At 36.4% G+C, this 13,568-nt stretch overlaps 2 protein-coding genes across 2 annotated transcripts; one reads left to right on the top strand and one right to left on the bottom strand.

The window, feature by feature from the left end:
- Positions 1-6,468: 6,468 nt before the first annotated feature.
- Positions 6,469-8,556, bottom strand: LOC113303050. Its single transcript, XM_026552039.1, has one exon. The coding sequence runs from the start codon at positions 8,302-8,304 to the stop codon at positions 7,708-7,710; it is 597 nt and encodes a 198-aa protein (XP_026407824.1). The 5' UTR covers positions 8,305-8,556; the 3' UTR covers positions 6,469-7,707.
- A 1,112-nt stretch (positions 8,557-9,668) lies between these two features.
- LOC113305940 lies at positions 9,669-13,131 on the top strand. Its single transcript, XM_026554931.1, has 6 exons — positions 9,669-9,771; positions 9,950-10,107; positions 10,562-10,767; positions 10,882-11,367; positions 11,657-11,876; positions 13,099-13,131. The coding sequence occupies exons 1-6, from the start codon at positions 9,669-9,671 to the stop codon at positions 13,129-13,131; spliced, it is 1,206 nt and encodes a 401-aa protein (XP_026410716.1).
- Positions 13,132-13,568: the final 437 nt, after the last annotated feature.

Raw genomic sequence — 13,568 nt, 5'->3', positions numbered from 1 at the left:
CCTATATGCCTATATGTCAGGAATATAACATATAGGCATACACGATGGAGTGTCCAGCGAGCAATAGAGAGTCCATCGCTATATGGTCTTAAAAACGCTCGCTGGTCACTCCAACGCCAACGATGGTCTCTATGTCACTCGCTGACATGAGCATCACTCATCAGTTCCTCATCCAATGCCTATCATTTTTCCCCATTATAAATACCCAATTTCAAACTCATTTCAACTCACACAAGAATTTCTAAATATCTCTCAATCTTATTCAAATCTAAAACAATTGCACTTTCTCTACAATTCTTTATTTCTTGTAATATGGATTCACCATCTCAAAGTCAAGGAAAATGCAAAGGTAAAAAAACCAAAGTCCGTGGTGCAAAATACAACATGATAGAAGATTAATGCATTTTTTGTAATTATGCTTTTTTTACCCAAGATTATATCGATGGTGCACAACAACATGGTAACACCATTTGGGAAAATATATTTCGTAAATATGAAGAACAAACCATGAACATCAATGGTCGTGATGCAAAGGATTGGCAGAACACTTCATTGTAATCAACAGGGAAGTAGCCTCTTATGTTTCATTGATAATGCAAGCCAAGAGAGGAGGCAAGGAGAGTGGTCCGGTGGATGTTGAATTTGAAAGACAGGTTCGTACAGATTGGCAACGAAACATAGCAAACAGTTCGCTTACGAAAGTTGTTATCATATTTTAAAGGTGTTGAACAAATATAATCCAGATTTCTTAGCAAGTAATCAACAAGTACCTGAAAAGTCAACATATGATTTTTCTCCCTCAACACCAAATTCTTCACCATTTTCACCAGATAATGCAAGAAACCCAAATGGTAACTTAGTTTTTAAATAATTATGATGATGGTAAGAGAAAACTTTCAGGGAGTAACAATGCAAGACTGGCTAGAAAATTAGCTCAAGAAGGAGGGAGTTCTCGTGGATTTAACATGGCGGAGTTTATGGAACTTCAAAAGACCGTCGAGAAGCAAAAGAGCAGTTGATAGGAAATTTCAAAACAGGGAGAGTAAAAAAAGTCGTCTTTCTCAAGAAAAATTTGGGTTTGGCTATGACAAGCATAACATTCTTCAAGCTAACACTTCAATTATGAACGCCCAGCAAAAACATGTGTGGCAAATTGAATTTGAGAGGATTCAAGCACAGATTGAACAACAAGACTGGAAATCGAGTTTGATGTAATAGTTCATCTAGATGATTGATGCATTAATTTAAGTTTTAATTTGAAGTATTGTATTTTAATTTGATATGTTGTTGTTGCATTCTACTTAATATTAGTTTGAAATGAAAGGTTGATTAATTTGAAATGTTGTTGCTCATTAACTTAAATAAGTTTATTGCTCATTAATGTAAAACAAAATACATAACTTAATAAACTACATAACTTAATCATTGTCTTCCATGTTCTGCCCAAAGATTCAATCTCAGATCATCTCTTAAACTGTCATACAAATTTCGGTTCTGAATGTAATTGGTCATTTGAGCATAATTCCTTGAAGGAACGCCTCTTTCTGGTTGAATCTCCGTCCTCAAATCCTCATCTTCATAGTTAGTCCACTCTGAATCACGACGGGTTTCCTGAATTACCATGTTATGAAGAATTATGCAAGTGATCATAGTCTTGTGCATTTCATGAGGACTCAACCACGATATAAGCCACAAATGATAGCGAACTTCCTCTTCAAAATTCCAAAAGCGCGTTCCACATCCTTCCTCAATGTCATTTGGGCATCGCTAAAATGCCAGTATGAACGGCCCAATGCACCGGCAGGAGGCTGACGGTAGCATTTGTAGCGCCCCCTAAGCTAGCAGCTGACTAATCCAAGAGATTAACTAAATAAAGAGGCACTAAGAATCTAAATCATTTATTTAAACATTCAATTAAGAAATCTGTTACAAAACTTAACCCAAAACTAGCCCCGCTCAGAAATATATATACAAGAACTCCTCTCAAATGATACATAACAATATTCATCTGGTTTACAAATAAAATATACAACATAATAAACATAATCGAAGTTAATCAACTAGCGAACTCAACCCCTGAAGCATTCGCCGCGCAACTTTGATTTGTCTCTGAAACTGAAAGTGGGAATGGGTGAGCACATCATCCCTAAAAGGGGTGCCCCGTAGGAATAAATATGTAACTTTCATGCAATCATTGAAAATGATTTGAAAACAATTCATGTTTTCCCTAAACGTTAAAGCGCAATCAATTTCACATAGGTAAACAATCCTGTATATGGAACTAACTCCTTCCAAACAATATATAATAATGGTGACTCGTCCCGCACCTAGATAGCTATATGGTGACTCGTCCCGCACCTAGTGATTGCATAAAAGCTTCGAATTCATGTAGATATTAATGAAGGAGCAGTATCCTATATACCACAGATGGAAATTCTCATTTCCCAAACAATTCATAAAGACAAACAAAGCATTACAATTCCTTTCCAAGCAATGGAAAGATTAAAAGAAATAACAGAACTTTCGTAATTCAAAGTTAAACAAATGCATGGAAAGCACAACCAAACAATGCATGAGTTTGTTAAACATAAACTTTTGTAAAGGAAAACAACAATAATCACAATAGAGTTAAATATAAATTCCCACTACTGCCAAAGACTCTCATATACACCACTGACATTACAGCATCACTACTCAATCTCAAATTCGTTAAGCCAACTGTGAATCTACAATCTATTCCCCCAATTCAACATCACCAACAAAACTCCATTCCATCTCCCATAACATCAATATCACTTCATCTCATTCACCCTCCAACAGCAACACAGGAACAGCACATAACATCATACGCACACAACTGATTCAACCACAGTTTCATTACTATTTCTAAATCCAGTTCCATACACACACACACCTCAATAGATCCAGTTCCATACACACGCCTCAATAACTCTGCACCTCCACCAATCACTAATGTCCCCTATAGCTTCAACATCACAGACAACATCACTACTCTTAGATACCACCTTCCATTACCTAGCATTCATCTAAAAACTTTGTACATTCAAGACAACTTCGCCTTCATCTCCCAATATCCAATTTTCCTAAAACCAACACAAATTTGCACAACATCTACATCTCCAGTCCATACCCATCATACTCATTTTCCATTAACCACTTCATGCATTCAAACAGCAACATAATCACAAATTATAACCATCTACACATACCCCTGCACCTTACAGCACTATCACGTAACCATTTCAATCCATAAAGCTCAACAATTCTATCAAAACCATTCCTCAATACAACATCGTCGGCTAAACAATTTCATCTTCTCCATATACCCCATTCATCTAACACAATTCTGAAAAGTCACCACATGAACTGTTGTAATTCAGTTAACTTGAATACCATCAACTCCAGCTCAATTAAATACAAACAATTAACAACACCACTATACCCATGCATCCACAATAATTCATCTCGAGTCTCAAGAACAGAAATAATAACTCTTCCAAATTAACAGATGAAGACAATTACCTCAAATCAGCGCTGCTCAGGTAACTGAGGTCGAATTTTTCCTTCCTTTGCCTGAATTGAACATTCATCTCAAACTACAAACCTCCAACAGCCTTCATCACCATTTTTGTTTTACAGAGAAACCCTAATTCTCCGATTCTTCATCAACAACAGCTACCACTGATAAATTAACACAAAACCCATATCTAACTCAATCTGTATCTTCCATATCAAACCCCTCTTCTAAAACTACAATTGATTCAATCATGGAAGAACCCTAGTTCTTCAATTCAATCGTCAGAACAACTCTATAGCTGCAATTAACATCGACCCTCTTAATCCTCATCCACAAATAGCCCGATTAACTCATCAATTTGCCTCTGACCTCAAATTAATCTCAAAACCCTAATCTTTGATTTACAGCATCACCAGTTTTCTTCTTCTCCCGAGCTCAATTAATAACACCACCACCACCACCAGACAACTCTTACAGTTTACCCCTAAGTTTATCTTCAATAACATGGTCTCATAACCTCAGAACTCTCACACGAAATCAGCAGAGGTGAAGAACAGATCGCAGAGAAGAGAAAGAAGAAGAGAGAAGGAAAAGAAAAGAAATCAGAATTATCTTCTCGGTTTGGTGAAGATAAGGCAGAGGACAAATGATACAGGTACCACACAGATGATATCGGGAGCCCAGGTCGGCTGAGTCAAAATAACTATTTTTCCCTTTAAAAAAATCTGATGATATCTTCTTCGCCGGTATCCGAATGACAAGTTTAAGTAGTCCATTCCGCATAATTTCTCGAGCTCTATCTAACGGTATTAGTTTCGTATCTAGATCGTTGTTAGATTAATTTTTATTAATTAATGTCTGTGTTAAACTAATCGAGTTATTAGCGAAAAAGACGAGTTTAAGGGTCCTTACAACATTGAACCAAGGTGGACCATTTTGGGTAGATACCATCCGCAAGATAATAGCCATAAATGTATTGATGGACGTTCATCATGAAACGGACTTGGGAAAAATTCCATGCTTCATATCTTTAAACAAATGCGACTTGTTCAAAACATTAATATCATTTTGTGAACCCGGAAGACCAAAAAAAGGGTGCCATATCCAACAATCATAAGAAGCAGCAGCTTCAAGAATAACTGTTGGTTTTGGATAATGACCCTTATATTGACCGACCCAATAAACATGGCATCCTTTCCATACCGAATGCATACAATCGAGACTACCTAGCATTCCTAGGAATCCCCTTTACTCATTATCCCTCAATATTTGTATAACATCTTCCTCGGTTGGTTTTCGTAAATACGTTGGACCAAAATGATTAATCATTACTTCACAAAACAATGAAAGGTAAGTGAATGAAGTTGTTTTACCCATACGAAGGTACTCATCGTTCGCATCCGCTGGAGTGCCATAACCTAGAATCGTTAAAGCCGAAGTAACTTTGTGTTCAGGACTATGACCTTTAATATTGAGTGCATCAAACTGATAATTAAATTGAGGTTCTACTCGACAAAGCTCTTCAATAATCTTTATCACCAGATGACGAGGCATACAGAATCGACCTTGAAAATTTTGATCAGAGCACACACGATTGGGAAGAAATAATCGTGCATCAACTTCTGATGGTAAAATTCCCTCCCTCGATACGTATACCTTCTTGAGAATACTTCTTGTGGCTCTGGAACTCTAGCCATTTGGCCCGTATGTACAAGCATCAAAATGTCGATTAGTTTATTATCTTTATCTTCCTCATCATCAAGTTGTTGCAACCTCCTTAGATGCATTTCTTGTTGCAAACTAAACCGACTCATAATAACATTCCCCTCTCATTGGATCTCGCCGTTGATGATTATGAAATTTAAAATGAGAATAGAGATAGAGAAATTGGTGAAATATAGGTAGAAGTAGGTGTGAGTAACTTGGAGAAATACAAGGGCGTATATATAAGAACCAGTAGGGGGAAATAGCCGTTGCAAAATATCTACTGGTCGATAATCTTAATATCGCCAGCGATACTATTTATATCGCGCGCTGGGATGTATGACACTAGCGATACTCATAATATCGCCAGCGTTCAGGATAATAACGCTCGCTAGAAACTCGATCCCCAGTGGTTTTCCCATAGTGGCGCAATTGGTTTGCCATGCCACCTGGTATGCCAAACAGTTTTTTTTTGTGACATGTGCATAAGAATAGGCCTAAGAAACCTTCAAAAGATTAGAACTCCATTAGAAAACTTTTGAAAGATCTAAAATCAGGAAAAAAAATTGATGACAATAATATAGTTCAGAGACAGCTTGAAAAAATTAGAAAGACTTTAAAGAAAAACTATAAGATAATTCCACAATAATTTTATATTAAAAGATATTATCTCTGGTATTAAACATATAGATGATAGATTATAACATGAAACTTGATTTTGAAAACCGATTTTTTGATATTGAGTCAACTCATAAATTCTCCGATTCACAACGCCTCTCTTCCTCCGATTGTTACCAAAGCACGCCTTACTCTAAAAATTTATCATAATTTATCATAATCAACTAGTATTTTTGTAACAAAATTGAATTGGATTTTTTCTTCTCATGTTCTCTAAACTATCAAGAGAGAGATAGAAGAACAATAGCAGATTAAAAAAAAAAGATCTAGATCATCATTCTTTCCTCTCCTCCTCCAAAATATTTCTCCAAAAGAATCAATTATTTAAAACAAATATTCACAAAAATTTATTATAAAAATGATAGTATCGTAATTGTTTATCGATTTATGATTATCTACGATCATAAATTTTACCAAACAAATCCATTAGTTATCCGGGGGATTTTGCCATCGTTGATCGTTCAACGATGACAATGAAGAACCAAGTTTAATGAGAACCATGTAATCCTCTAATAAGAAACAAAAAAAAAAAAAAACTAAAATTCCATCCAGATCAAGTTTAATTTCTTAACACATATCCACCAGGATTATTACGACAGAAATGAAATTAAAAAAAAAAAACTAAAAAACTAAAATTCTATCCAGATCAAGTTTAATTTCTTAACACATATCCACCAGGACTATGACAATGCAGACTAGAAAGTATTCTACTTTGCTGACAAATTAAGCCAAAAACTGGTCTGTGCGCTTCGAACTTTGACTACATTAAGGAAATCCCCCAATCCTCTCTTCCTATCATAACAGGAGTAACCAGAAAAGCTTGCAATTCTTAGTGCACTCAACAAAACAAATACAACTAGTAAACTTGTTATGAAATGCTACATTTTCCAACTCTTTTGCTCCGGGACGGCTTAGTTTCCCCACCGGCTAAACCCGCGTCTTCCACTTCAGATGACTCATCAACATCGTGAATTGGTGAATCCAAGATGTTTGTTGATCCAGTACTCTTGTTAGCATTATCAAGACCTTTCAGTTTTTTGCATGATGAAAACAATGAATCAGCATCCGCTTTGCGTGTTCCTGCATTTATTTCATCCATCAAATTTTCGAGTTTGGTGAGTTTCCGATCAACTTTGTAATACTGGCGTGGTGGTTTACGAGGATGATGAGATTCAATCTCTTTTGATAGAAGATTCCTCAGGAATAAAAGCTTTCGGTTACCATGCCTTGTGATATTGTGAAAAAATTGATAGAATGCTATTACCGTCGCTCTGTCTAGTTCATCTTCCAATTCTTTGATTTTTCTGGTGCACCTTGAATATGTCTTCGTCATTCTGAACTCCTCCATCGGATAGGTCGAAGTGATTTAGAGAGTTTCGAAAAAGGAAGGAAAAAATATTATGAACCACAACCACAGGGGCTTGAAATATATATATAAAACATCACCCATTAGTCGCAACTTTTGGTTATAGCAGTTACTCTGTCTCTCTACCAAAGCGTCTCCCTTGAAACGTTATTGTTCCAGCCGTCTCTAGTCTGTACTAGTTGTGTCCCTTGAAAGTGGCAACTGGTTGATTGGCTCCACGAATTTGACAATTTTAACACAAACAAAAATACCATAACACTGACTGAATCTGTAAAAGAAAATATTTTGTACGTCATACTCACCAAGCAAATCTACCAAAATGCCTTCTTACTATCTTCCAAAAAACTTGTCAAACCCTGAACCCTGAGGCTCCATCGGACAGCGACAGCAATACAAGACTAGAAAACCATGATTCAGGTCGTTATGAGCGGCGTCTATTATTTTGTTTTTGATCCTTCTTAGCCTTTTTCCCTGCCTTGTGCGACCTGTTGTCCACCCTATAAATAATTCGCCCTTTACTTGAATCATAACGATGATCTACTTCAATCTCAACTTTATCTCCCACTAATATCATAATTTTATTATCTCTGATTTTGGCTGAAATATAACCTAAAATCAAACTTTCGATGTTCTCTATTCTAACTCGGAACATACCATTAGGAAGCGATTCAGTAATCAAACCTTGATGAATGCATTTTCCTTTGTTCATTTTCACTTTCACAACTTCTCCACCACTAGCTTCGATTCCCTTTTCCTCTGCCCAAGCTTTTACATCGGTCTTTGTCAAACCTGGCAACTCAAATTGCTTTGGCTGTTTAGATTTGTTTGATTTGTGGAAGTGATCGATGTTGTTGTTGTCTTTTGTTTGTCCGCCTCCTCTTGTGATTGCTCTGATGGTGTTTGAAATCCTTACAATAGGTCTAAAACTAATAGACCTGGGTGGTGAGTGAATATTAGCATTTCTTTTAGATGATGATGAAAATGGAAGCGATTGGCTGATCAGATTTGCTATAGACATTTCTTTTAATTATAGGTTGAATGATCAAAGACTGGGTCCGTGTATATGAGAGGATTTGATTCTCATGAATCGCATCATAAACTCTCAATCGGAATAGAGGAACCTATTTCAGATCGCGAAATTTAAAGGTAGAAGAAAAGAAAAACTGCCGAGCATCAGAAACCCTAGAGAGAGAGGGAGATTCTGGAACCATTTCTGGCCGTGGATATATCTGAAATCGAACATAACCGTTCCTCTCTTGGCAAAGGTCTTCGGATGTTCCGATGTTCCACCGAATAGAATAGTGCTGAACCTAAACGTAGAACCCTCTGTCTAAGAGCATCTCCAATGGATACTTTGGAGTGCTTCCTACGTGGTTATACCGGGAAAACATCCTTAACACCAAAATCCCATAAGTTTAGGTAGAAATTGACGTTTAGTCCCAAAGTTATTGGGTTTGAGACGTTTTAGTCCTCTCATCTCAGGCCTAGTACTCTCTAGTCCAAAAAATTCCCGTCTCAAACAATTTAATCTAAATATGGACGAGTTAGTCCAAAATTGTGACCGATCCCGATTTTCCTGTATTTCCAATATCCCGTAACTACCCTTGAGACCATTCCATACATAAAACGAGGATTTGAAATCGAAAATTTCAGATCTCAAACATGAGTTCAAAATAGGGAGCCGGACAGAGAAGAAATTCGTAGGCGATTTAACAGTTTCAGAGAGAAATTTGGTTGCGATTCAACTTCAGATTACTGGTAAAGTGTAGTTGCGGGATTATTTTTGGACTAGAGATTTGAATTCACGTCAGATTTCAGAGATAGATCGATCCAGAATTCAACTTTACAAGTAACAACGATTTAACAGTTTCATAGAGATTATGTTGGATTTCACGAATTCCTGATATTTAACGGAATTCAAATTCAGGTTTGTTCTGTTTTTGCTTCATCGTTGAATCTCTTTTCTGACATTTAGTTTTTTTTTTTGATTTTATCAGTTGATGACATGAATTCAATCTGTTACATCTTATTGTTTGTATGTTATTGATTTGATTTTTGGTGTATTTTAGCTTTTGATTTTCGGGGAATGATTTTGATTACTGTTTTTTGGTGTTTGGTGTTTGGTGTTATGATACATGATATGAAATCGAACTGATATTAGATCATATGCTTTTGGTTTATTCAATTATGTGTTCTAGTAAGATTCTGAAGCTTTTGTTATATCTTCGATTAATCGATGGAATATTTTTGATTTGAAGTTTACTGTTATTTGATTTTTGCCTTCGATTAAATGTGTACTTTCCTGTACACTCTTCAAGTTTTTTAGGTTATGCGAATCTGAAACTATTATTATATCTTTTGTTATATGTAGGTGTATCAAATATGTCTGAGAAGTTTGTTCATGCTGTTTTGAATCACGGTGAACATTCTTCTGCGTTTCGTGTTAATACTTTAATCATCGTTGATGAATTGAAGCATTTTTCCTGTAAGCAGTGGAGGTCTTTGTCCCCTTTGAGTATACGTTTTTCCTATATGGATACTAATCAAGTAGTTTTTATACAAGGTGATATACAACTTCAAGGTTTAGTTGCTCTTGTTATTCAGATGAACAATGAAGATTTCTATTTGAATGTTGATGTGATTCCGAAGCATACTGGTTATAGCACTAGTTCAAGGTCTTTGTCACTCTTGTGTAAGTGAAAGTCCTAAGCTTGTAAGGGTGGTCGATCATGACGCGGACAAGGCCAAGCCTCTCAGTATCGATGAATGGCGTTATGTTTTTGACAATATTGGTAGAGAATTTGTGGGTGGTGTTAAAGCTGTAAGGATTGTTGTCGATCAATACAAGATGTGTACCGGTTACAAGATTCTTATTCTTAAAAACGACAAGACTCATTTTACTGCGAAGTGCGAAGAAGATGGTTGTGGTTGGAGGATTCACTTTGGGCCTGTGAATAGTGACATTTCTCGGTTTGTGCTGAAAGATTCTAACGTTATTCACAGGTTAGTGGTGTTCACTTGTTTTTTTTTATCCATGCTATTGATTTTTAGGTTTTAATATGTAGACTTGTTTTAGGTGTACATTGTGGTGCACATTACTTATTGTAGGATTTTTGGGTGGCACTTGTGGTGTAAATTTCATATTCTTGCTTGGTATGTGCTTTCTTTTTGCATGTGTGTTGTTTTTTTTGAGATTTTATTAAGTGTACAGTGTGGTGCACATTACTTATTCCAGATTTTTTTTTTGTAGCTGTGGTGTTGGTTTGAGGTTGAAGAGTCCTGTGGTGACAACCAAGTTATTTAAGCATTTGATCGCTGATAGTATACATGGTGATCCCACTTTAAAACCCAAACAGATCATGTCACTCTTTAAGAAGACTTATGGGTCCAATATTAAGTATCACCATGCCCGTAGAGGGAAAGAAGCTGTATTTGAAGATCAATATGGTGACGACGAGAAGTCGTATAGCGATTTAAATTGGTATGTGAAAGCCATTGAGCAAACTAATCCTGATAGCTTTGTGAAACTTGAAGTTGATGAAGAAACTGGAAGATTTAAGCGGATTTTCATCTGTTTCGGTGCTTGCAAGCATAGCTATAGGTATCTCAGGCCCATGATTTACTTGGACGCTACTTTCCTCATTGGTAGATTCAGGGGTACTTTGATGGCTGCAACATGTGTCAATGGAAATGATGGTTTTTACCCATATGCCTTTGCTATTGTTTTATCTGAAAACAAAGACAATTGGTTTTGGTTTCTGGATAATCTTCAACAAGTGGTCGATGATCGTCCGATTGTTTTCCTTAGTGATCGTCACGAAGGACTTCTGCAGGGCATTCCAAGAGCATTTCCTGGTTCATATCACAGCTATTGCTTTTACCACATCAAGTGCAATCTCCCTATTGGAAAAGGTGATGCGAATTACAATGTCGTTATTGATTTGTTTTACAAAGCTGCTTACTCTTACACATCAGCGAACTTTGAAGAAGCTTTGCGGGGCATGCATGCAATTGGTTGTGGACATGTTGCTAATTATCTCAGGACCATTCCAAAGGAGAAATGGGCAAATGCATTTTTCCTGTATGCAGATATGCTGCTCACTCTTCATCTATTGCCGAGTCATTCAATAACTGGATTCTTGAGTTCAAAAAGCTGCTGCTTTTGCTCTTCTCGATGCGATGGTGAGTTTTATGTTTAGTGTTTCATTCATTTTTTTTTACTGTCGCACACATGGATTTGCTTGATGTGTACATACTTGTACACATGTTATATCTGTGATTCTGCAACTGTGTGTACATTGTTGTACACATTTTTTTGTATTTATTCTATATCATGTTTTGATTTTATGTTTTTGTTTTTATTATCTTAGTTTGAAGGTTATGCAGATGAATTCTAAGAGAAGGGTAGAAGGTCTTGAAAATTTTAACACTAGGCTCACTCCCGTATACGAGGATTTACTAAACGAGAACATCAACATTGGTCGTACTTGGACTGTTGTTGAGTCTATGGAAAGATTGTATGAAGTCAGGTCTCCCCGCACTCATTCTGTAGATCTGTTGGAGAGAACTTGTACGTGTCACAGGTGGAAAGTAAATGGTTTTCCCTGCGCACATGCTTGTGCTGCCATTCAATCTACAAGGGAGGACATCTATTCATTTGTTGAGCCATACTTCACCACTGAATGGTACAACAGGACATACCAAGAGATCATCTTGCCAATCCCCAATTATGACAAGCCGCAGTCTTATGATCCTAGTGATAGGATTATTGTTCCTATTCCTGTGCCTCCACCCGGTAGACGAAGAGAACATTTCAAGAAGGCTTGGGAGAAGCAAAAGAGGCCTATGATGTGCACAAAGTGCTTCACTCTTGGTCACCACAACAGAGCTACCTCCCCATGCCTTGATGCTTTTTATTATGTTTGATTTGTTTGAAAGATTCTATGTTTTTTGGTTTTTACTTTTGGTAATGTCTTTTCATTTTTCTATTCATGGATAATTAGTGTCAGGATCTGTGTACCATTATGTACACCTTCCTGTGCACTTCACTTTTCTTACCTGTCTTTTTACATGTGTAGCATTATGTACACCTTGTGTACAATGGATGCTACTAGTTTATTTTGTTTAGTAATATTCATTTTTTTTAGTTCTAATGCAGTAATTAGTTTTTATTTTTGCTGTTTAATGATTGATACTAGGTTATTACTTTTTCTATTTTATGTTTCTGTTAGTACATGTGTACCATTATGTACACCTTCTGTACCATTGCCTGTCAGATTTTCTACTCTGTCAGAAACTGTGCACAATCATGTACACCTTAATATTTCCTAACCTGTAATACATACTTTAGTACTGACACAAGTCTATTTTCAAAACATCAATATTGAAACTAATAAAAAACATTAATTCAAGGTCTTTATAATAGTGACAAGTCTTAAACAGAAAGTTGAAAACTTAAATTTGTCTGAAGATTAAAAATGTTTAGAAGAAATTCAGAAAGTGATCTTGAATGAAGATTAAAAACTCTTCTTCCTCTTCAATGGTTGCTTTCCTGTAGTCTTGCGCCACTGATTATGCTCCTCGTCCTTCGCTATATCCCACACCTTTTCATACCATCCGACTTTTGTCAACATCTTGGCCACCAATTTTGATCTCATTTGCTGACAAATGTCTTCGGCCCTCTGCTGACCTTTTTCCATACCTTTTGTTGTCTTCATACTTCGTTTCATAAAGTAACAAGTATATATTAGACAGTCCGGGTTGATTCCTTGTGAAGGGCATGTCATGATGTTTAATTCGTGCTCTTCTATAGGTGGGTGACCCTTCAATGCTCTCTTCTTATTGAGTTCCACTTGTACCACATCTGCTAGTTTCTTTGCATCGTCTTTATATGACTGCTCATTTTCTGAGTGTAACGAGTTATACCATTTCCATTCCTTAGCTTCGAAATCAAAATTCAAAAGCGACCAGTGCAATCCCATCCTCGTTTGATGTAGAGTGATTGATAGGGATTACAAGAACTTCCAGATTCTCAGGCATGTCTCGTATGAAATCAACCACAAGCTTTTGCACCTCGCTGGTGACATTATACTTGACATAGTACTGCAATTAATAATTTGTTAGAAAACAAAATTAATTAGGCTCACCTTAATCAGAAAACTAACAAGCATGTACACTACTACAGAAAACTAACAAATCAAACATTGTAGGCCTGAAAACAGACCGTATATCCATGTATGATATACAGGTGTACACCTATGTACACACCTATATAAATCTAAA

Source organism: Papaver somniferum, chromosome 8 (genome assembly GCF_003573695.1).
Source record: "Papaver somniferum cultivar HN1 chromosome 8, ASM357369v1, whole genome shotgun sequence".
Lineage (NCBI taxonomy): Eukaryota > Viridiplantae > Streptophyta > Magnoliopsida > Ranunculales > Papaveraceae > Papaver > Papaver somniferum.
The sequence above is the reverse complement of the archived record's forward strand: the minus strand, read 5'-3'. Positions and strand labels throughout refer to the sequence as shown.

Bases quoted from the DNA above. Each gene is read 5' to 3' on its own strand.
- LOC113305940 (XM_026554931.1), top strand. From the start codon at position 9,669: ATGTCTGAGAAGTTTGTTCATGCTGTTTTGAATCACGGTGAACATTCT. The intron at 9,772-9,949 runs GTAAGCAGTGGA...TACTGGTTATAG, and splicing joins TGAATTGAAGCATTTTTCCT to CACTAGTTCAAGGTCTTTGT. The intron at 10,768-10,881 runs GTATGTGAAAGC...TTGCAAGCATAG, and splicing joins TCGTATAGCGATTTAAATTG to CTATAGGTATCTCAGGCCCA.
- LOC113303050 (XM_026552039.1), bottom strand. From the start codon at position 8,304: ATGTCTATAGCAAATCTGATCAGCCAATCGCTTCCATTTTCATCATCA.